This window comes from Sebastes umbrosus, chromosome 15, assembly GCF_015220745.1.
Source record: "Sebastes umbrosus isolate fSebUmb1 chromosome 15, fSebUmb1.pri, whole genome shotgun sequence".
Classification (NCBI taxonomy): Eukaryota; Metazoa; Chordata; class Actinopteri; order Perciformes; family Sebastidae; genus Sebastes; species Sebastes umbrosus.
The window spans coordinates 13,995,970-14,021,658 of record NC_051283.1 but is presented as its reverse complement, the minus strand read 5'-3'; the positions used below and the strand labels follow the sequence as shown (position 1 = coordinate 14,021,658).

General features: G+C 41.0%; 2 protein-coding genes across 2 annotated transcripts in view; both read left to right on the top strand.

Annotated features, from left to right (window-relative positions):
• Positions 1-1,336: 1,336 nt before the first annotated feature.
• On the top strand, positions 1,337-5,426 carry nup42 (nucleoporin 42). The gene is made up of 7 exons (XM_037795921.1): positions 1,337-1,599; positions 2,530-3,004; positions 3,101-3,189; positions 3,279-3,355; positions 3,624-3,710; positions 3,825-3,927; positions 4,545-5,426. Exons 1-7 carry the CDS (start codon positions 1,437-1,439, stop codon positions 5,072-5,074), a joined length of 1,524 nt encoding a protein of 507 aa, XP_037651849.1. The 5' UTR covers positions 1,337-1,436; the 3' UTR covers positions 5,075-5,426.
• Positions 5,427-12,644: 7,218 nt separating this feature from the next.
• The window catches only part of rims3 (regulating synaptic membrane exocytosis 3), a 39,808-nt gene continuing 26,763 nt past the window's right edge, over positions 12,645-25,689 (top strand). The window contains exon 1 of the mRNA XM_037795023.1: positions 12,645-12,867. The gene's annotated coding sequence lies outside the window, so the exon portion shown is untranslated. The remainder of the gene's footprint in view (positions 12,868-25,689) is intronic.

The window sequence follows — 25,689 nt, the reverse complement described above, 5'->3', positions numbered from 1 at the left end:
TTCAGCAAAAAACAAAAAGGCTAGTGAAACGGTGAGTTGTGCTCCCATTTTCATGTCTTTACTTGAGTTATGTATTTATATTATATTAAGATTTGCAGGACTGGCTATCAACCAAAATCCAACTACTTACCCCTCTCACAAGAGAAAATATTGTGTTTGGTATTAACATGAAGGAAATTAAGAGTGACTTGATATTGAACAATCTGATACTGCTGGCAATTTTTTTCATCCATGCATCCAAATGGAGGAAAAAAGAAACCCCTATTTACCTTTTTCAAAAGGGACCTTGTGGACAATCATCTCAGTGCTTTAAGACTAATGAAAGGACAACATGCAAAGTCTCTCCTCAGAGCTTATGAAGAACTGAACATATATGATGATGACCCCTAGAGCTACTATGGAAGAGTGCAGTCTTATTATTATTTATTTATTTATACATTTATTTTTTTGTTCCTTTAATTATTTTCTACTCTCTTTTATTTTTGTCATTATATTATTTTTTATAATTTAAGTTATCTTTTCTATCCTTTATATGATGATGACTCCTAGAGCTACTATGGAAGAGTGCAGTCTTATTATTATTTATTTATGTATTTATGCATTTCTTTTTTTGTTCCTTTAATTATTTTCTACCCTCTTTTATATTTGTTATTATATTATTTTTTATAATTTAAGTTATCTTTCCTATCCTTTATATGATGATGACTCCTAGAGCTACTATGGAAGAGTGCAGTCTTATTATTATTTATTTATTTATTTATGCATTTCTTTTTTTGTTCCTTTAGTTATTTTCTACCCTCTTTTATTTTTGTTATTATATTATTTTTTATAATTTAAGTTATCTTTCCTATCCTTTATATGATGATGACTCCTAGAGCTACAATTGAAGAGTGCAGTCTTATTATTATCTATTTATTTATTTATGCATTTCTTTTTTTGTTCCTTTAATTATTTTCTACCCTCTTTTATTTTTGTTATTATATTATTTTTTTATAATTTAAGTTATCTTTCCTATCCTTTATATGATGATGACTCCTAGAGCTACAATGGAAGAGTGCAGTCTTATTATTATTTATTTATTTATGCATTTATTTTTTTGTTCCTTTAATTATTTTCTACCCTCTTTTATTTTTGTTATTATATATATGTTTTTATCATTCCTATCCAATTGTGCCTTGTATGTTAGAAGTATTGAGTTTAGATTACAATGCCTTAATGTTTGTAAATGAATTTTCTTCAATGAAAAGAAAAACTAAAACAAAACAACAAACGACCACGTGGTGTCGCTGTTCGTCACTATGGGAAAAAAAACAGTGAGCAATGACGTAAATCTCCTGCGACACCAGATAGTGAGTCGCACGAAAACATTGCGAAGCGCGACGGAGCGATACTCAGAGAAGAAACGCTTCATCTGACACAACCAGCACCGTGTAGACATGACAGTGTGCAACTTCTTCCTCCAGGGCCGCTGTCGGTACGGAGACAAATGTTGGAATGAACACCCGACGGGAGGAAGTAGAGGAGGAGGTGGAGGATACAACAACAACTACAGCCGTTCCTCTGCTCAGCAGCAGCCCAGAGGAGGAGGAGGAGGAGGAGGTAACTAATATATTAGCTAGCTAACCTTAAAACGTGTCAATATGTTCATGAAGCTGAGGCCTGTTCCACAAAACCTAGATATGAGGATTAAAGCTGCCAGTTATCCTGCTCAGTTTAGCCTTGACTCGTTGCCATGAAAACAGAGGCACATCAGTTTCCATGGAGATTCATCCTGTGCAGCTAGCCTGCTCCAGCCCGGGCTAACAACCAGGTTTCATTAATCCTGTGCCTTATTTGTTCAGTCAGCAGTCACTCCGATCGGAAACCACACTTTTTACAGTCAGTCCATGATCTTATGTTTGTATTTGTATTACCCTGCATTAAAATACCATATCAAGTGTGTGAAGGAGCGCTTTAGCAGGTCCTTTCTTCCTGCAGCTGTCAGACTCCACAACCAGCACTGCTCCCAGTAGACCACTTACACACCAAATACTGACAATAACCTGATATTTTCAGGTGCAATTTCATCAATTCTCACTGTGCAATATAATTTTCCACTTGTGCAATTTTGTTAATAGTCTATTTATTATCAATACTGTATATACTGCTCCTTTTTTTATACTTCCTTCTATTTAAATGGTTCATATTTTGTTTCTTTTTTTTTACTGTGTTAGCTGATGCATCTTGTTTTTTGCTTCCCCTTTGCTGCTGTACACTGCAAATTCCCCCACTGCCGGACTAATAAAGGAATATCTTATCTTATCTTATCTTATTTTAATACTTTCATCTTTTCTCCTTTCCTTCTTGTATTTATTTGTCTTATCTTTTTCTCATGGGTGTCATTGCCTTGGGCTGCCCCCAGACCTTCCACTGCGGGTCATCCCTTCTCATAATGGGCTGCCGCCCCCGGACCCTGATGATTGTAATGGTTTAACATCAGCCCTTTCTTCTCTCATCATTAACCGGTATTGGTGTGCATGTTTGTTTCAGGGTTTGGAAACAGAGTTTGGGTGAATCCTTCCCAGCAAAAAGGAGGCTATATCCAGCCTTCATCTTTCTCCTCTCATGGAACTGAGGAGTGGGGTCGAGGAGGAGGAGGAAGCGGAGGAGCTGACTGGGGTAGAGCAGCAGGAGGAGGAGGAGGAGGCAGCGGAGGAGCTGACTGGGGTAGAGGAGGAGGAGGAGGAGGAGGCAGCGGAGGAGCTGACTGGGGTAGAGCAGGAGCAGGAGGAGGAGGAGGAGGTGGAAATGACTGGGGCCGAGGAGGAGGGAATGACTGGGGCCGAGGAGGTGGAGGAGGAGGAGGAGGAGGTGGAGGGAGAAGAGAGAACGTGAAGAGCTCCGAATACAGCTTCTCCGGTCAAAACAGATTTTCAACGCCTGCTACTCCCAGTACCTTTGACAGGGGAGGAAGAGGAGGACAGCAGGTGCCAGCTGGTGAGGAAGACACGGATGACAAAAAAGTGTGAGTCTGCTTGTTCTTTTAAAAAGTTGTGCAGCATTAAAACAAATGTCGTCATAAGGAATTAATTCATGTGATGTCTGTCTCATGGTCACTCAGGGAGATCATTCAGGTGGACATGGAGAGTTGGGAGAGTTCAGGGCAGTGGGGCTTCTCATGCTATTCTAACCACAAGTCACCTCTATCTGGTCTGTATCAAATACACATTTAAATACATGATTTCTGTTGTTATCTGTAGACACTAGACATGATCATGTTGGATATTTCTTGTCGACAGGTTTCTCCGATCTCTCTCCAGAAGAGCTCAGGCTGGAGTATTACTCCACGAGAGCTTCAGGAGATCTGCAGAGCTATGTAAGTGTAGTGTCACGCATTAATGTCATTCCTGATATTTGTCTTCAAGAGGGTACCTTCTTCTATGTATTTCTGAAGAGGCTCTTCTGCATGGATACAAATATTCCTCTCAGTAAAGATGAGAGGTGATGTCTTAATGTTAGATCTTGAATTAGTCATGTGTGTTGTCTAAAATGTGTAAGAGGGTTTTATAGATGCGGGAATTGTGAATTGTGAAACGTATAACCTCCTTTCTTCATTAAGAAACTCCTGTGTTTCATGTGTTTAGGTTAATGGTATCAATCAGTTGCTCAACCAGTGGAGAAGCAGAGTCCAGGAACTGAAGGTTATGAATCCAGCCACCCGCGCAGCTTTGGTGAGACACACATACACACACAGTTACTGTAACAGTACTCCCATCTATTTTTGTGAAGGATTTAAAAAAAAAAAAATACAGTAAACATGTTTTGATATTTACTTTCCGTTGCAGCTTGCAGAGATAAACAGCCCAGCACCTCAGGCATCTTCAGGTGGCTTTGGTTCAGCTACAGCGACTGGATTTGGATCCTCTACATCCAGCTTGGAAAGCAAAGGTGAAGACGTTTTATTTATTGTAACAGTAGAGGATTGAAGCATATATATTATATTATATATTAGATATGTGTTAAATAGTGAGCTTTAGAGACGCTTGTAGGTGGATTTTGTTACCTTTTGACCAATTGTATTCATGTGTGATAATGTTAGTCCCCATAGTAGCCGTTTCATTGTAGTGAGACCATCTTTTGAAACTTGACCTCACTGTATAAAATGACCTATGGTGACCTCTAGGATAATCACAGCATTATGAAACTTTACAACTACAAACTAGGGACCTAGGACATTCAGAGGATGGATGTCTTTCCTTGATATATTGACAATAACATGGTTTCTGAGCAGTTCAAATTAATCTTCAGGTTCCCAGTTTTCAGACGATATACACCACTTCTATTTGACATCTACTGTTGACCTGCTATCTCCCTCTAAAGACCCCCTGTACCCACCTAAAAAAGACAAAAACTGGTCTACGTGGGTCTCAGGGGGTTAAAGTATCTCTCATTTCTTATGAATACAGTGCTTGAGCAGATGCTTTTACTACAATGTCCTGTCTGAATAATCAAATCCATACTAGCCATGGCTCGTGTCTTAAATCTAAATCTTTCTGACCATGTAGGCTTTGGAGCCCCAGCACCAGCCCAGGCCGGCACTTTCAGCTTTGCTGCTCCTAGTGGTGGATTTGGTTCCCCACCGGCACCGTCCTCCACCTCCTCAGGTTTTGGCAGTGCCTTAGCGGCTCCGACACAACCTCCTTCTGGGTTCGGTTCCTCCCCTTCTTCTGTTTCTTCTTTCTCCTTTGCTGATCCGGCCACCAACAAGCCAGCAGCCGCTTCAGGATTTGGCTCTGCATCGGGGTTCAGTTTCTCCTCGACACCAGACACCGGCGGAGGATTCGGGAGCGGTTTCGGCACCGGAGCACCGGCTGCAGCAGGAAGCGGCGGTATGTTTGGACAGGCAAGTGGAGGGTTTGCGACGACCGCCGCTCCACCTGCAGCAGGAGCCGGGTCTGCCGGCGGGGCATCGGACAGTCTGTTTTCGCAGCAGAGCGATATGACTCCAGAGGAACTGAATCAGTTCAAGGCTAAGAGGTTCACTCTAGGCCAGATTCCTTTAAAGCCTCCCCCAGCTGACATGCTGGTGGTATGATACTGGAGGAAAAGTTCACACCATTTTCGAAATAAAGAGATAATTTATACACGGTAAAGATTTACTCCTTCCAGTGCTTCTGTTTAAACCAAAGTCACTATACTCATTTTTAAGATAATGTTTAAATACTTCATATCGATGAAAAACTCACTTTGGTTCCATTTAAGATTTTGTGTAAATGCAAAGCATGCTTGATGTTCAGTTATACAATACACAGTGCGTATTTTTAGATGATGTCTCTTGTCATATATAGCGCTATTTTCTCAAATGATTGAATGTCTTTCAGTATTGTTCTGAATTTGCCAATTTTACCTTTTGTTGAGATGCTGACAGTAAAGTGATCAGTTGATGAGCAGTGTCTCTGAAGGTTTATTTATATGATTATGCAATCGAATGTAATCTATATTACAACAACAACAACAAAAAATGAAAACATGACTTGCAGCACAGCAAGAGGTTCGTAGGTTCAAACCCGGCTTGGGGTCCTTCTGTGTGGAGATGGCATGTTCTCCCCGTGTTAGCGTGGGTTTTCTCCGGGGTTCTCCGGTTTCCTCCCACAGTCCAAAGACATGCAGGTTAGGCTTATTGTTGACTCTAAATTGCCCGTAGGTGTGAATGAGCGTGAATGGTTGTCTGTCTCTATGTGTCAGCACTGCGATAGTCTGGGTAGGATAAGCAGTTACAGATAATGGATGGATGGATGAATTGAACTTGGTTGGAAACTTTTAACTGCACAAAAACTCCTCCAACAATTATGTCCTCTTACCTAGAAATGTATTTCACCGAATGCTTCATGGTAGAATAATAGAATATCTTCTGATTGATCAACACTCATCCCAAATAGTCACATACTGACGCTTCGTCAGACCCCTCGGCGTCACTTTTTTCCGTCACACTAATCACATACTTAACAACCCCTCTGCGTCACTTTTTGTGCGCAGTAAACACGTGCTTAATGTTGTGAATAAAATAAAAACACTTGCTTAGGATTAGGCAACAAAACCATTTAGTTAGGTTTAGGAAAAAAACAACATGGTTGTGCTTAAAATGAGTACGTTTTTACAGTGAAAATGTGACTCGACGTGAACACGGGACAGAAACGATCAGCTGATTGTAAAGTGAAAGTGAAACATAATGCACCGGATATGAACAGTGGTCTTCTGGATGAAAGCCCTGTGCTTGTTGGACCCATCCACTACCCCTCCCGACCGCCCTGTGTCTATTTTCGCACTCTAAAACACAGCACCTTCCCTGTGCGTTTACTGTTGCCTCGGATGGGTTTACATTGTGGTTCATCCTCTGTGGAAGGGTGCCGACGGCCGTGACAAAACATCTGTATTTGACGCCCCGGGAATGAATTGAAATGGAACGGGCTGGATTGATATTCTGTAATCTTACTGCATTTATAAAAGTTGTAATTGCACAACTCGACCAGGAGAGGGCGTCTGAAAACAAGCTTAAAAATCAATTTACTTTTTAATGTTTTAGTGAGACACAAACTGACAATAAGCAAGTGTAAATAACTGTGTAACTTTGGAATTAACTTGAAAAGAAGAGATAGTTTGTTGTCTCAGACTGGGTATTACTCTCTCTCTGTTTATGCTTTTACTCACATGGTAATGTGACACTATTGTAACAACTACCCCATCAGTCTAAAACCATCCATCTACACCAGCTTGCAGACCTGCATCCACTAAAAGAGAGGGAAGTGTGGTAGTGCACGGCTGACAGTGAGTGAGCAAGCTATTCAATACGTATTCATTAGGTGTTGAACACCCGGTGGGACCACAAGTAGAGGAATATACAGCGACAAAGAGACAGCAATAAGCTATTCTGCTGCTATAGGGGCTACTGTACGGCTCTGCTGCTGACTGGAGCATATTTTCAGCTGACAGGGAGTTTGTGATATCGGCAAGAGGTGAAGCTGTGCCGGAGCTGCCTCCTGTGTGTGTGAAATCATCCCAAGTCAATATCTCATGGCTAGTTTAAAGGCATTGTGCATATAAGTAATACAATTTTATGTATATAAAAGGCAACACAGCATTATCCGCCAGCAACAGAGTCATTTTCCCTCCTACTTCTCAGTCTGTCAGCAGTAACCTCTCACCCACCCCCCTACTCGCAGATAATGCATTAATAATTCACCACATTAATGAACGAAAAAGAGATTTTCTTATGAAAAAGCACGCTTGTTTCAGTGAAGCTTGTTTAAATCGCCACCCCGGTGACTCTTAAATACATCTAACTGAGAAATATAGGCATTTGTGAATCCTTGTTTCCCCAACAGCTAATTAAAGTAGATTTAATCACTGAACTGCTGCGGCATCACTTTGCCAGCTTGACTGTGTTTATGTAATGTATGCATGAGCTGCATAGAGCTGGATCAGAGCAATATTAAAGATGAGGGATGAATGTGTGGATGCCTGCGCACACATTAGTACATTAAGACGGTGCAACTAAAGAAATGATTACATTTCACTCATTTGACATGTGTTTAATATGATGTATGAATGCAGTCATTTCCTTTTGAGTTGAGATAAATACACACATATACCTGTCATGTACTGTACACACTGTTCTCCTCCTCCTTTAATCCCCAACCTGCCCCACCCTCCTGTGAAGTCGTAGCTTACACAAACCCGGTCACATGACCACGATGTGTGCTGTAATTCAATTGACCGTGACCTGACTCCAGCAACATGGACCAGACTGTATACGGTGCTCTCTCCAGTGCATTTAACACACTTTTCCACAGGGGCCATAGGGGCTGTCTGTCTTGTTAATTCCCTGTTTAGACCGTATACTGCAGCCGTGTATGTATGTCGGCACTCTGAACAGATCAATCCTTTGAATTATGACTTCTGCCTGCAGCTATTAAAACTCCTCCTCCCTTGCTGGCTTCTCCAGATCAGCATTTTTTTACGACATACCTAAATGCACATTGTGCTCATTGCTATTACCCAGCCATCGCGGTCACTACATCAGCTGATGACAGCAACAGATGCTCCTACCACCACCACCACCACCACCACCGCTTGAATCCCCTCTATATACAGAATGCCAATGAGTTGATTGGGATTCAGTGCTGGTATTAATGTTTGATGGGGGCTGATTCCAGTCGACCCTCCTTACTGTTGCAGCGGAGAACAAGAATTGATTGTGTTGTGCCACGGCGGTTCGCCTATGGGAAACAGGCCATTGATCCAAGGCCTGTGATTTATGCCTATTTGAGTGGCTTGCCGCATGGACGACTGAGTGGCACATATTTCATGTGGACCCGGGTTTCTGTGCTGCAGATGTTTATGGGTTCATATTAGGATCCACGCTCTTCTAACACACTGACAGTAATAGCACACTGTAGTGAGTAAATACAGTCAGTAAAGAGTACTGTATTTGAGACCAGAGTGGGCGAGGCCTGAATCATCTGAACTGAAAATGATGCTACATTACATTAAAGGTCCCGTATCGTGCTCATTTTCAGGTTCATACTTGGATTTTGTGTTTCTACAAGAACATGTTTACATGCTGTAATGTTAAAAAAAACTTTATTTTCCTCATACTGTCAGCCTGAATATGCCTGTATTTACCCTCTGTCTTAAACGCTCCATTTTAGCGCATTTTGACAGAATTGCAACGAACTTGCAATAGGATTGCGTTGCTAGGCAACAGCTTGGGTCCATGCGTATCTTCCTTTCGTCAGTTGATGACATTCACATACACTGCAACCAGGAATAAAGTGGGACACATTTAAAATGTTTATGTTTAAAACTGCGTAAAGGGTCTAAATATTGCATATTTGTGACATCACAAATGGACAGAAATCCTGACAGCAATGCAGAGTTTCTGAATACGGGCTGTGTGTAGTTCCCTGTGGATTGAGCGTTTCGATACTTTCACTGTATTTATATAGGACTTAAGCCTGCTTTATAATAAAAAAACATGAAAATCTCACTTTTTTATAATATGTCCCCTTTAATGTCATCTGTGTATGCAGGCGGTGCTGCAAAAGCTCCCTGTATGCATCTGTGTTCTGCATCAAACTGCAAAAGACAGCGTCTTGCATGTTGTATTTACAGTTTTTCTCAGGTCCATTTCTCAGATCAGAATTGAAATTCTCAAAACTGCTTGTTCAACCTCCACATCTTCTAGTCGCTTGTGCACATCATAAAAGCTTTTTCGCATTATCTTGAACAAACTGCAAATGCTTTGGTACATTCATGCAAACTTTCTGCTGTTTCATTTGTACAAATTGTTTCGAGAAATGCACTTAATGTTTTGCAAATGTTGAGGATGATTCAAGAACTATACGAAATGTAAGAAAAACTGTAATACAAAATATGAATAGGCTATTTTTCAGGGAACATCATGTCTGCTTTTATTTGTTCTTCAAAGTTACATATTTGATGTGGTGATGCAGTGCAGACCAAGCAACAATATTGTAACTTTTGACATCAATATTGTGATGTGATGAATGACTTTTCTCATTAAAAAATGGCATATCCTACAGAGCTGACCGAATGCTTCGAAGCTTCGACCGTTGCCATGGTAATCAACCTCCAAATCAGTATTCAAATGCTTTGTTTTGTTTTGTTTTGTTTTTATATATAAGAATGTTATAATAATGTATAAATCCCCAAATATCTTATGAAATAAGGAATAATCCCACAACATTATTCATATTCAATAACTATTATTAGTTATTCTCAGAGGGATATCGCTGTTTGTTATATGTAGAAGTGCGTGTGTGTACAGTAGTGCAGCAGCGGCGCTGTACTGGAGCTTTGAATACCTTCGAACATTTCTCACCAAAGTCTCGAAGCCCAAAAAATGGTATTCATCCTACACATAAAGTGATGAACCTAAATAGGCTACTGTATCAACCCAAGCCCAAGTTTGCTGAGCAGCTATCTCGGTTGGAACTGACAAAATTTTCACTCCTGCAGCGGGCTAAAAAAAAAACCCTAACCCAATCTGTGAAATGATCCAGTGTGTTAGAGTCTGTCTTCAGAACTGGTAAATGCTATGCCCGCAGGCATTGGCTCTATAAGACACAGACCATGATAAGATTGTTGGATAAAATAGCTTTAGGCCTGCTTATAAACAGAGCCAATTGTACAACTTTAGAAGTCCATTAGTGTATGCTAATTATCAGTTGGCTGGCACTAAGTGTAGGCCGGCACTAAAGGCTGGATTGACACAACTGTTGTAGGACCCTTTGTGTGTCAGTTGGTTTGGGGTGATTTGACTAACAGCAAGACACAGAATAAACATACGAGATACAATTAATATTAATAATGGACCTTGAAATATGTGTCTGTTTTTTGGCCACTTGGCCATTTATTTATTTTCCTGCCAATACTGCTCCACACTCCGTCCAGTAGGTGGCGGTAATGGACCTGTAAGCTGGTTTGCCAACAGCCAATAAGCGCTAGCAAGTTGTATCAAAGAACGCATATATTGCAGAGAAGTGAAAGTCAATTGTTTGTTCCATTGCAATATCAACGCCCGGCACAGAAAAGCTATGCTTCTGCCATTTTGGAGTGAAAGCGACTACCGGACGCCAGTAAAACGTCCAACTAAAAAGTGACATACAATTTCAAACAAAATTATTTTTATTCCATTGGCATATTCTACCGAAATGGCCTGTGCTGAACAATAAAATGTTATAAACATAATAAATCTTCCTCAATCTGTGCAAGGCACAGCCTGTTACAATGTAAAATCGTGAACAGAGTCGATTATACAAATGCGGGGCTATCTAAGATGTATCCAAATTTAAGAGACTCATGTAACACGACCGACAATCTCCAGCCGACCACACTCACATGTTCTGGTCCTGCCCGAAGCTCAATACATTCTGGTCTGAGATCTTCAAAACACTTAATGTGGCATATAATACTGCTATTATCCCTGGCCCTCTCTTGGCTTTGTTCGGAGTGCCCCTTCAGCCCAATATGTTTTTTGAAAAGACTTGGAAACCTCTTCTAAACCATATTGAATCTCTGACCTCCTTGCCTGGCTGTGACGACTGAGCCTCCTTATTTGTTTTGTTGGATTGACGTTGTTATGTTTTGTTTTGTTTTTTAATATCTATTATTTATTATTATTATTATTATTATTTTTATTATTATTATCTTTTTTTTGGGATATGTAAATATTGTATGTGTTTTATTATTTCATGTGTCTAGTGTATTTCTAATTTTGGTGTCATTACTGCCTTAAGTCTTATCACATTTAATGTTATATTGGTTACTTCCTTTATTTGTCGGGGGTGGGAAGGAAAAATGGATGAAAATTAGAAGACCAATTATTTGCTCTGTAATTTTCTATGCCTTGCAATGTTCTTCCAATTAAAATATATATATATATATATATATACATACATATATTCACAGCGATTCATCTGTTTGCTTCTATACTTTTTGATTGTTAACTTGTTAGCAAACTAATGTAGTCAACAGTTAGGCTACACATCCAGCAGTTAATATGGAGAAAAAACATTCATTTGATGTGGTGTTTCTGGCTAACGTTGCATGGCGAATGTAAGTCCAATAATATTCACTCTCTTTTAGCTCTGTTTTTTGCCTCTTTATCCACTCCCTGAGGGACATCAATCTCATCTTTGCTAACTCTCAGCAAAAATAGGTGAATAAAGTGTACAATTTTTACAAAATTACATCTTTAACACCCCATTAAAGATTGAATATGCTGCCTTTCACATATTTAAGCTACACCATTTTTCCAATTAAAAGTGTTAACCTAACTAAGCTATCACAAAAGGGTTAATCAGGCCATGATGAACTAGTGATGTGTCGTTACGAACGAGCCTGTTCAAAAAGCCGGCTCTTTTAAGTGAACGATAAGAGCCGCCTCCCGTCCGAGAGCCGTTTTATTTTTTTAATTAATTCAAGGCAGTATGACAGGATGATCTTCTCCGCGCCACGGGCACTCCATGCACTGACTGTGACTGAAGGTTGTGTTATTGACGTCCGTGCGACCAATCAGGTGATGACAGACAAGGATCATACCATCAAGCAGGGAGGGGTTGGGGTGCGCTGACGGTCTACAGGTACAGAGCAGGAGGGAGAGGAGGAGAGAAAGAGTGCGTTGCGTTGCGTTGCGTTGCGTTGCGTTGCGTTGCGGTGCGATGCGATGCGATGCCGTGCGGTGCGCTGAGGTGCGTTGCGGTGCACGAATAGCAGACAAGATGAGTGACAGTCGGAAACGAAGCAGCATGTAAAATTACTTTATTCTGGAAATTATAAGGTTTAGTATAATTAAATTGAATAATTTAAGTGATATATGTGCACACATACTAATGAAAGGGCAAAACAGCGCTACATTTGGCTGGTGGTAAAATGAAGAGCCGTTTGGGAGCCGAAAGAGCCGGCTCGTCTTGGTGAGCTGAGCCAAATGATGTGGCTCACTTAAAAGAGCCTGAATTCCCATCACTAATACATCTACAGTGTTTATTCACGCGTCCCTCACAAGGCCACACGTGGTCGCTGTTTGCCATGCTGCTGAAATCAACCATGCCTCATCTCATCATCTCTCCTCCCTCCTCCTCTCCTCCTCAACTCTCCTCTCCTCTCTCTCCACAGCAGCGCGTCTCTCACCACCGCGCCTTGGATGCCGTGTGACCAGCAGCACTGAGAGCAGGAGAAAAACATCCAGCACAGCAAAAAACATAAAACCCAAACGATGAGCTTCTTACAGATACGACAGAAGCAAACCATCATTTGACTCCCGACCCCCCAACACCTTTGCCTTCGCTGCTCCTTTGCTGTAAAGCGGTAAGTGCTCTGATTCCTTTCTAATTGCTCAATTTCTGCACAGGGGCAATGATAGCACCAATGGACTGATATTCTAATTAATGCAATTAATAAGCAGGTGATCAGTAATAAAGAGGAGCATAGCATCAAACACGGGCTTTGTTGTTGTTATATACTGTATATATAGGGCCTGTTGCAGAGGCAATGGGCAACAGATTAGATGATTAGTGGGCTATAAGCTGGGAAGACTTGCTTTCCTCTTATATACTCTCACCCTTTAGAAGCCTAGCAATGCCAGGATAAGCTTACAGGTTACAGTTTTGTGCCTTCAGTCAATCTCATTAACTGCTTAAAGGGATTTATATGGTCATGTGAGATGGTATAGATCAGATAATGCACATTGTAGGAGAGTGATTGTAATGTGACCTAAATACTCTTTATTTTTTTTACATTTATATGAGTAGCCTATACATGCTTGGATATTTGATATGCCCCTCTGGGATTATTCACAATGTTACTGGAAACATGGCAAACTAATTTGTTGATTTAACCATGTAGGGACAAAGTTCAGCACATCAGTGGTCTGGCAGCACTTCTGCTGGTGATCTTAAAGATTAATAAGCCTTGTACAAAGTATTTCCTTTTGTAATCATAATATAACTTATTATCTTTAATGGAGCTTCCCAGCAAAAAGCATTTCAGACGGTTGTACTTGTATAACCGGCGTGACAATAAACATCTTGAATCTTGAATCTATATTAAGGTTGCATGGGGTCAAAGGTATAAAGGTGCCTCTGGAAAAGTCAGCTATGCATGGCTAGAGATTTGAACTGTTACCTCTTTTTGATTAGGTTTTTTACGTGTGAGCGCATGTGAGTGAGTGTGACAAGGGGGAAGGGAGTGTGAGGGAGAGAATAAGCATATTTTGAGATGCCTGTCCTTTTGCCAGTACTCCAGGTCAGGCCAAGCACACGCTGAGGTGTGAGATTATATCAGATGGCCACAATCACACACACACACACACACACACACACACACACACAGACGTAAACACAACAATGTCCGGATCTCAGCTCAAACTGTGTTCCCCACCTGTGGATGGGGACAGTCCAAAAAACACGTGATGGGGCTCCAGAGCTTCCTGCGTCTTTCTGAAAAGCTGTTTAGTGAGAAGCATAAAATGAGTGCATTAACTGTGCACTAAAGGAGTGCGCCCTCCTTGGCCCGTTTTAAGGAGGAAGAGAATAATCATCCATGTGCTTAACTCTTGAAATCCTTGCATGACTCACATTTGATCCTCTGAATAATCCATTGAGACAGTAAAAGCTGGAAAGAGACTCAACCCTGTCCAGGGGGAAATCCATGATTCTGTATCTCCATTTACACATAACTCAAAACATTTAAAATGCAATTTTCCGCAAATTCTGAATCTGTCATCCTATTTTATGTCCTAAATTGTGATGGGTGTGGTTACCAAGCAGATTTCAGATGTGTGGCACACAAGTTCAGAGGGCAGGCTAAACCCTGTCCTTTTGAAATATTCACCACTGGGTGAAATAGATTTGTGTGTGTCTACGAGTATATGTTTGAGTCAGATTGTACCAGATAAGCTGGCTACTCAAAAGGCCAGCCTGACCGTATCATCTTCCATCAAAGAGTCTCTGCACGCACGCACACATACACACACTTCTCAAAATTGATAGCTGGAAAGGGCAAAGGCAAAGTCTAGTGCAGCTCATACACACACCCACACACACTCACATATGCACTGACACATCTGACCACACTTCAGATCTGTAGCTGGCAGCTGCTGGTCCTGGTTTTCTTTGAAATGAAAATAAAATGAAAACAACCAAGGGGCAGAGCAGACACTTATCATCGTAATGAGCAAGGCTTCAGTGTGTGTGTGTGTGCGTGTAGGTGCATCTTTATATGCGAGTGTGTTGTTGTTGTTGCACCGCATGTGGCTGTGTACACTTAGACAACCATCTGCGAGGCACAATTCACTGGCCAACTGGTTTGTATCATCAAAGAGAGAAGCTGTGTATGGTTGACAATGGATGCTCGGTTGGTATTGTGCCTCTTTTCCCACTTCAAACTGGACTTGCTAATGAGACACTCAGATGCGCACTCAACTGTTCAACCACTATTGATGTGGTTATGAGTTTGACCTATATTTTGTTTTTTAAAGTTTGTATTTTTCATTACACAAAGTCAGGAGATTATACAGTTGAATGCCACTGTACTTTTACCAAGCCATATTGGACTCTGCAACAACAGTCCTCAGAAAATCAATTCCTCTCAACACCTGATATGTTTAAAGGCTGCTGCAGCAGCAAAGGTGACCTCCATCATATGCACGCGAGTCCCTCGCTTGTTAACCTAAAATCTGTCTCTGAGACAAAAGTCTAACATGCTTCTTGCTGAAAGAAATTCCACAAAAGAAAAGAGATATGATAATAATCAGAAGACCTTACACCATTACTATATGTCACAATATCTGTAGCTATGTTAAGGTAATTGTCAATTTGTGTAGTTTATTGTCCTGACAATGGACTGCATGTTAAACCAAAAGACATACCGGAAGAAATCAGACTTACTAATTACTTTAACAACATTATTGCTTTTTAAGATTAGGACTGGGCAATATATTGATATTATATTTATTGTGATATGAGACTAGATATTGTCTTAGATTTTGGATATCGTAATATGGCATAAGTGTTGTCTTCTCCTGGTTTTAAAAGCTGCATTACAGTAAAGTGATGTCATTTTCTGAACTCACCAGCCTATTCTAGCTGTTCTATTAATTGCTTTTAACCACTTAGTCATTATGTCTACATTACTGATGATGATTTATTAAAAAATCTCATTGTGTAAACATTTTGTAAAAGCACCAAGAGTAAATCTTACAATAATCGTCACAATATCGATATCCAGGTATTTGGTCAAAAATATCATGATATTTGATCTTCACCATATCGCCCAGCTTTAATTACGATTCGCAATATAAAAAAATAAAACAAAATGAATGCAATGGTAGACAACAATTAAAGCCTTGAAATCCATTATATTAATGGCAAATAATATGGACTAGCTAATATCGTATCGTACCAAAAACCACTGTCAGTCTGACAAATCAGCCAATCACTCAAACATGCAAGCAACCCCAAAAATGAGGTCACATATAAAAGAAAGATAGGAGAGAAATGCATTAAAAGCCTCTGATGGAAGTTATAAAAACATAAACGGGGAGAGTGATAAGTATACAGCTCTTATCTTGTCCTCCCTCAGGATCTGACTACGTTCCAATGCACACATCCCTTCTGGCGGTTTAGCAGTAAATAAGACAGGGAGGCGTTCTTTGGTTGACCCCACAGGCCTGTTTTAGCCCCCCACCTCAGCACCACTCAACCCATGCTGCCTAAGCTGGGACTTGGTGATCCAGACATGGTAAGTGGGGTGAGATTCTGTGTGCTACTCCGCCGCAGGCCGGCTACCAATATCCCAGGTGGGGTGTAGAGATGGAGCGGGGTGGCTGAGGGGTAGTGAGAGAGATGTCACTGACCACATTAGTCACCAGAGAAAGCAGGCCATGAGTCAGGAAAGCTCCCAGTCCCATCCATCACGCCCCTCTTAACCCACTTTTCTTCCAGTCCAGCCGCTCCAGCTTTTTATTTTTCTATTTTCTGCTAGCTCTCCATCCCCCCTGCTGCTGACAGAGTAACTCTCCCATCCTTCTTTTGATGGCGATGAAAAGTAGAAGAGGGCGCAAAGAGAATGGTTCAGTGCTGGATGGCAAGAGATGAGAGCGAGAGGAGATTTAGGGCCAGCCTTTGGAGTGCAGCGAGGGAAACTGTTAGGAAATGGATTATATTTTCCCAAACATTTGAAGAAAATAACTATAAGTTTGTTTAGTCTTTGTCACCGTAGGGGGAGACAAAGAAGATAATACAGTGACATAGTGTGTCTCATTTTCACACCAGATTCCCCGCGGTGGTGTGTAGAGAGAAAAGCTGTGAGTTGGTGAGACTGCTGTGGGATGATAAGTGATGATATGAAAGAGGTCTCACTTCTCCAAAAGGCTGCTGGCTCAAATCCTGGGCAAGGTATTTGATTCACTGCTGAGATGAAAACATTGTTTTGCTAGCTCAGCTGTGGAGGGATTAACGTGGAATGCTGGGGAAGATGTGGATGAGTGATTGAACATTTGAAATGATACTCCACAGGGTAGTGATTTGATGGTTATCGATGTGGCTTAATGCCAAAAATATATTCTTATAATTGTTATTGTTATAAACAATAACCCCCTACACCTCCCAAGTGTGATAGTGAGCTCAGTTTACCTGTCGTTTATTATGTGCAGTATGGTGCAGAGAGAATCCCGTAGTGGGGCAACTTCCACCAGGAAGGGTCATACAATCACACCATGCCTCTGTCTGATTCAGTATATTAAAGAATAATTCCAGGTTATTATAACTCACCCTTTCCATCAGTCCTACATTGTAGCATCAAGTTAATAGCTAAGATCTTGGGATGCAGCAATATTACTAAAAAGAGGTCCAATAGGGGTTCAGATAGTTTAAGGGGAGACACTACAGAGGAATAGGACGGGAGGAGGTCAGGGTGGGTGGGTAAAAAAAAACAAAAAACTTTTGTCAAGGAGACCGGTGTTTGTACCCCGTGTGAAACCAAAAGTCATCGTTCATTTATTTGTCACATGACTTCTGTACTTAAGTTACGCCACTTCCAGAGTTATCCACAATCTTTTCCTGCACCTAACTAAGTCGTTTTTGTCATGTTACTTGCATACTTAAGTTATGCCACTTCCGGTGTTATTTTAACTCAAACCGTGATCTTTTCCTAAACCTAACTAAGTAGTTTTGTTGCCTAAACCTAACCAAGTTGATCTTTTCCCAAACCTAACTAAGTAGTTTTGTTGCCTAAACCTAACCAAGTTGATCTTTTCCCAAACCTAACTAAGTAGTTTTGTTGCTTAAACCTAACTAAGTAGTTTTGTTGCTTAGACCTAACTAAGTAGTTTTGTGCCCAAACCTAACTAAGTAGTTTTGTGCCTAAACCTAACTAAGTAGTTTTGTGCCCAAACCTACCTAAGTAGTTTCATTGCCCAAACCTAACCAAGTCGATCTTTTCCTAAACCTAAGTAGTTTTATGGAAACCACATTCCCACGATGAGATAAATTCCATAAAGATAGCCCAAAAGCAACGAAGATATTATATTTATCGCGCTGGTATCGGATCGGTACTCAGTATCGGCCGATACCGCAATTTCATGTATCGGAAACGATATTGGGTAGGAACATCTCTAGAACTAGCATGCTAATGTATTAGCATGTATTAGTATTATTATTGGTATCGATGCTCCTTCATCTTTGCTGAGTGAATGCAGGTAAACTCAACCAGCAGTAGTTCTAGTGTCACATGTAATTAAAGTATGCATTAAAAAAGTGCTGTCATCAATTCTGTTTTAATGACTAATTGATGAACTTGAACTGTTATTTACCTTCTGATAAGAAAACGACATGGCTTATCCATCTGTTTGTTTACTTCTATCACTGGTCGCAGATTGAGCATTTCAATACTATTACATTTTAATCAACCTCAGACAGGCTAATTTGACCCTTTAATTGTAGATATGATAGAAAAACTGTAAACCTTTGCTTCCCTGCCGTGGCTGATTCAACATGACCCAGGCAATTTGTGCGAAAACGTGGTGTGACGGATCGAATTTGTGTCTAAGCGAAAGCTCCTTATGAACCCTGTTATCTGTTCATTTCACGGCTGTTAGTATTCGATTCAGGTTTGTGTGCGTGTGTGTGCACCCGGCATAATATTGCTCTGCAAAGTGTGAAATGGGAAATTTGTGAATATCATAATGGTGATGTGACTGTGTCTGGTCAGTTTTTTTTTTTTCCTGATACACTTCGGTCTCTCGGTCAATATGATACTGAAGAAATCAAATCTGTGTCGGAGCAGAATGTTTTACAGAAGACTTGGATGTTAATTCATGTCCGTCAGCCAAGACCTTCGGTGTCAACGGCCATTGTCATTCAATATTCCGTCTCTTTCTTCTGCCACGCTCTGGCACGCATATGCAGTACAGCATATGTGTGTTTGCACTGTGCACTGGGTATCTCTGTGTGTGATTTTGTGTGTGATCCATTTGGCTCCCAGTCGTCCCACAGCCTGGCACTCTTTACTCTGTCTGTGTGTGCGCAGCCTTCTGTTTTCTCGCCTTAAGAGACCTTCTATGATCAGAGAGATGCATCAGCCACACACACACACACAAACAAGACACCGGGCCCAACACAATGGCAGCAGGCACCAGGCCGACACATACAGTATCATAACCTGGGAAGTATCCATGGTCGCCTCAGCAGGAAGTGCATTACAGCTCCTGCCTGTCTGTGTGTACTGCCGGTGGGATTGTTCATCATGACTTTCTTTTTAATTCTAGCTATTTTTCACTCTTGCACTCATTGCAAGATGCATGTACACAACATGTCTAGGATATAAAATGTAAAAATACATCTATAATCAGAATATGCAGTTAAATAAACATTGTACCTTTTCATCCTTGTTCATGTTCTCACAGCTTTTCCTTTGTGCTGAGAAAAAAGAAATTTATAATCAACTCAGCAGAGTTTTTCAACATTTTCAACACCCTTCTTAATATGTACAGTATATTAAATGTACGGTTCAGATTTTGATGCCAATTACCTGGGAGAAAAGGAGGAAGCACACTTGTTAGACACACACTAACGGGTGTTAGGCACACTTGACCTGTTAGAAAAATATTAGCTCCTTAATTTAATTAAAAATACTGTCATTTTTTAGTCAGGATGAAATTAAGAGTGAACACTGGTGGTTGACATTAGGGCTGCAACTAACGATTATTTCCATTTTCTCGATTAATCGATTAGTTGTTTGGTCTGTAAAATGTCAGAAAATGGTGAAAAATGTCGATCACTGTTTCCCAAAAGATGACGTCCTCAAATGTCTTGTTTTGTCCACAACTCAAAGATATTCAGTTTATTGTCATAGAGGAGTAAAGAAACCAGAAAATGTTCACATTTAAGAAGCTGGAATCAGAGATTTTTGCCTTTTTTTTTCCTTAAAAAATTACTCAAGCCAATTAATCGATTATCAAAATAGTTGGCGATGGGCGCCTGGTTAGCTCAGTTGGTAGTGTGGGCGCCCATGTAACAGGCCTCAGTCCTGACCGCGGTGGCCCGGGTTTGAATCCGGCCTGTGGCCCTTTCCGCATCCACTCTTTCTCTCTCCCCCCTTTCCAAGACTCTATCCACTGTCAATAAAAATGGTAAAAAAATGTCCCCAAAAAATAACTTTAAAAAAAAAAAAAATAGTTGGCGATTAATTTAATAGTTGACAACTAATCTATTAATAATTGCAGCTCTAGTTGACATTCAGACAACCACACATGGCAACTTAATAGTCTATAAGACCGATCAGTAGGATAAGATGCTGATTATATTTCAATTTAAATGTCTGATGACATTTGACCAATGACAAATGACTAGTGCATTGCTGATAGATCTTTATTTTTTCTGTTCATTTAGCTATGATTCAGCTCAGTTCACTCTCTACTGCCCCACATAGGAAATTTAGCAAAGACACATTAAAACAAACTCATCCAACAGCAAACACAAAAATTAGAAATTAGAAAAAGTAACATGCAATAGTAAAAGCAAAAAGTGGAGACTATAAGTAAAATCAAATTAAAAAGAGGTAAAAACCAATGAATAAGAACAAGTTTTATGTTGTTTGTCTGTTTATTGATTCAAATGTATGTGGATATTTATTAGCATTACTCAACTTGGTTTCATATTAATTGCTTTCTGACAACACACTCAGACCTACAGTATATCTTTACCATCTACTTTGCAGCTAAATAGTAGGTTGATTACATGTAACTGACCGGTATTGTGGCCGGCACACGAGAGCAACTTTAAAGAGACCATTAATGGATTGCTCAGCCATATCTAATTACAAGGTTGTGGCCTTTGTGTTTATGGGAGAAACTGAAAGGAGAGGTCACATTCTTACTCTTTGCTTCTCGGCATCAGCGTACACTGACTGGAAACAGTCATGCTTGGCTGAATCACACTGAAGTTCATGTTTTGTGGTCTTCTACGCTATAGCTTGCCAACAGAGTGTCCTGCTAGACTGTTTGTGTAATATTAAACCAGGGAAGACTCACAATATTCAGGGCATTTTGTCAAAATACAAAATGTACTGGTGCTTTCTGGACTCCATTCCCCCCTTCCCAAATCTACCAGAAATGATCTGTGAATTGTTAAAGAAATAGTTGAACATTTTGGGAAATTCGCTCATTCACTTTCTTATCGAGAGTTACATGAGAGGATCGTCTCTCATATCTGTCTGTTACATATCAAGCTGCAGCACAAAGACTGGAAACAGGGGGAAACAACTAGCTTGGCTCTGGACAAAGGTTTTAAAAAATCTGCCAACCTCTACCTCTAAAGCTCAGTAAAGTTTATCACGTTTGTTGAATCTGTACAGCTTAAATGCCCGCAAAACCCAAGTAAAGTATGTGTGTCTTTGAATGAGTGGAGGACATAGCTGCTGCTTTACCAAAACACTGCTCACGCTACGCCTCCTGTTTGGACACGGTGTAACACTCGCACAAATTAAGAGGCCAGATCTTCCACAGCAGGGGGTCGGTGATGGGTGGAGAATGGTGGCGTCGAAGGTGGAGGAGGGGCCGATGGCCGCCACCAGGCTGGGTGGAGGGTGACGGTTTGCTGACGGGAGGAGAAATAAATGAGCTCTGAGATGAGAAGTTAGAGAGCACAGAGACATATGGCAGGGGAGCTGTCGGGGACAGAGATGAAGATAGATGGGCTCTGGGTCGTACCATTAGGTCCAGCAAAACACAGTGTGGGGACAGGTACATAGTGGCATATTCAAAGATTGACTCCTAAATGCAGGTGTAGGTTTCCGTATTTATTTATTTTTATTCAGTGAGCCATTATTTATATCCAGCATAACAACAGAGTTAATACCTACTGACTGATTTTTCTTTACTTACACTTAATATTGACAAGGGTACTCCATGCCCCATGCTTTGAATCAAATATTTTATTTTCTTCTGTGGCTTGATTTATAAGCCATGGAGTTCACGCAGCACAAGATAAGAAACTCTTAAAAAACTGAGAAATATTCTGTCTCTATTTGCTTTGTTTTTGCTGCCCAAGAATACATTCTTTATAATTGGATAAATAAATTCAACACTAGCCTCTTCTAACAGGTCCTTAAACCTAAACAGCAGAATAGGTGGTGGACAGAACAATCTCAACTCAAGGGCTACTCACTCATTGTTTCAGAGCTTTCGACTATACCACACTGTCTTATTATAAGGTCAAGTAACCTTGAGTTGAGAATTTGTCAACTGCAACAAAATGGGTAATTTGTCAGTGCAGGCCCAGACACGCCAAACCGTCATCGAAGAACTGGCTGTGACGAAGGCAGACTGTTGCGTCTCCTCACGTTGCCTTTGTCTTGGCCAAAAAGTTGCATTCGAACACACCGCAAAGACTACAGCCGACGGCCGTCTACCACGTACGTTCTGCGACTGGTCGTATCAACGTGGACCCTTCGCTGTTTTAAACTTCCTCGTTGCAGCCAGCTGCGGTTTGTTTTGGTTGACGGATACGGAACGGATACGACATCACTACAACAATAAAAGCAGTAACTTCCTTGGACTTCCGCATAGACTCAAATGAAGCAAATATAACGATTCTGGCATTAAAAAATTATTTCAAAATTAAAAAAAAAAAAAAATCTTGTGCACTAATGCGCTTAAGGTGAACAGCCAATCAGAGAGATTTCTCTCAATGGCGGGCTCCAATTCCGATTCAACATGCTGAATCGGCCAAAAAGCCTCCGACACGGGCAGACGGTGCGGGACACACCGCAAAAACTAGGGCGACAGATGCTCACCCTACAGCCCGAAATTGGTCCGACAGCCGACCGTTGGCCTGTTGTGTCAGAGCATTAAGCGAAAAAGAATTTCACAAAATGTTGAACTGTTCCTTTAAATAGATGAATCTCTGCATTTCAGACTGACAACTAAGCAGTGCAACTTCACTTGTCAGTGTCCTCTGGGCAAAACATGCAGTATATAAAGTACACTTTAGTTCACCCTGTGTCACTTTGGAGTACAACCAGAGACACACACACACACACACACACACACACACACAGGCTGAGGATCTCATCATTAAGAGGAGAGGAGGAATGGATGCATGTCTCAGTTGTTGTCACTATCAGTGTCATACTCTCTCTCTTTATTATTTCTCACAGATCAGGCCTCGGCTTCCTGCTGTGTTTTTCTCTGTGTCCATTCATTATGGAGCATCCTCTCCTCCCACGTCTCTCTCCCTGTCCTTCGACTTCCCTTGCTTATTCTCATCCGTCCTCCTGGCTCTCTGAAAGCAGGATTATTCTGTTTGTCTCCCGTTATCTCGCAGGCTGCCTTCCCTATCCCTCCCCATCCTCATTTTCTCCTGCTCGGCTCGCTGTGTGTTCAAAGTGCAGCGGGCCCCCCCAGAGAGCCGGGGAGAAGTGGGCATGGGCTGGAATAGAAAAGAGAGGGTGAGCAGGGAAGAGGGGGGGAAGGCAAAAAAAGAGAGGAGAAGATAATAAGGGCATATACAGTAGGCTCACCTGAATTTCATATTTCCCCTCTCTCCTTCTTTCTTTCCCTTCAGTACCCTTTTCCACTCATAACAAATGTCATTGCAGTGGCTCGGTACAAAGCATGCAGTCTTCCACTTGGCTATTATTATGAGCTTCATTACAAAATGCCAAAATTTGCCCTTTGCTACATCAGTTCAATAGCCCCCACTTCGGTTATTGTGGTAATGCTAAATGAATCCCTATAAAAAGTGCCGGTCAGCAGCATTTTTTGGGCTGTAAGCATCGTGGCTGCGGTGGTGTGACAAAGCAGGGCAAAGACGATGATTTACAGAGACATCTGAAGCACAGGGCATTTACTGTACATCTTCAATTTGGAAGTTGCATTAAAAGCAAATTCACTGGTGCTGTATATGTATTATTTATGACTTCCAGTCATGGGAGTGAATGTTTTAGTAGAAGCATTCGTGCACCATTTCCTGCGATTTCGTGGCGGATTATGTAAAACTGAAGTCTTTTAGTCACGTTAGAAGCACGTCTCTAGAGATGGTGTTGTCAGTCGGTCGTTGTGGATGATATACCCCGCGTATATTGTTTTTCTAGTGGTTTACAGTATACCTATCAGCCCCAAAGCCATTGGAATATATAGAAGAGTATACCCACTTCCTCCTCTGTAACCTACCCATCTCTACCTAGTAGTACACCCACATTATCAACAACCAGCACACCACTGCTCTTATGGTACATGTCCACATGGGCGTTTTTTTTATTGCAAGGGATCGTCTCTCTTCCCAGCATTGGATGCTTGATGGGCTGCCACTAGACACAAGGCACCTGATTGGACAAACGCTTTCCCTCACTGGCTGCTGCTTCGAGCTTTCAAACCGGAGCCAACATGGCGCCTTGTTTTTAGAAACTTTTTTCTCTCATATCACGAAAATAGTTCTCCGAAATGTGTTTCTGAAAACATTTTATGCGAGAAATAAGCCACGCAGTTGCTAAATCTGTCTTTATTTTAGATCGACATCGGTTAGATTAAAAGTTTCTAGGGAGTTACCAGAGGCGGCGAGTCGCGCTGGACACCCCGATTTGCATAAAGTAGCTTAGACCTCAGGCCAACGTGACGCCCCGTCTCTCAAATCGCAGAATGCATGCACGGCTGCTTACATAGACAATGAATGGGAAGCGTGGAAAGGACGGAGGCTTTGGACACGTACCATCAGTTAAATGATCATACGTATAACGTGTGTTGGTTTGTTGAAGCATGCGAAGCACCTGAGCTGGACTTGTAGCATCAACTAAATTTTGCAAGGCACTTAATAAGTAGGCTCTGAGGCAGAAAAGGACTGCATTGCTGTACTTTCTGTGTAAAAAAAAAACAGGAAAAAAATTATAGCAGGGGCCGTAATGATAAAGCAGTTGGAAAGCAAAGTTTTATGGAAGAAAAGTAGTAAAGAAGTAGAGAAATATATATATATATATATAAAAAAAGAGTGTGAAAGCACGATGTTAGCCACAGTGCATCTACATATTTAATGTGCCCTTGGGCTGTCGGTTTAGCCTCGGTATAATCACTCTGATGTTAGGAGAGAGAAAAGGAAAGGAGAGAAGGAAAAGAGTGAAGGAGAGGAGAGAGATGTGACATAGATAGAGATGCTGAAGGATAATAGAAGACATTTTGACATGTCACATTAGGAGAAGCACAGGTGCAAATAATAAAGTTAATGATGGCTGCATGCTGGCTCACTGTCACGCTGTCACGGCTTACTGGGACACTTGAATAGGACGGAGCCATCATTAGGTTATTATTAACACCTGTGCTTTTCCTGATATAACAAGTCAAAATGTCTGCTATGAAAAAGGACTATTGTGTGCATCAGTTAGATATTACAAGGTTTATCAAAGCATAGTGAAGGTGCACACACACAGACACACTGGTATCCTCCCAGGATTCAGCCAACCGTTGACTTGAGCTGAATAGTTTATCATGTGTCACTGTTTAAGGTCACACAATGAATAAGATTTAAAAAAAAAAAGAAACACACAAGATAAATACGAGCTGACAGGGTCACCCCTCAACAGCAGGCCAGCCCTGACGTTTGTGTGTGTGTGTATGTGTGTGACTGGAGATATCTCTTAATT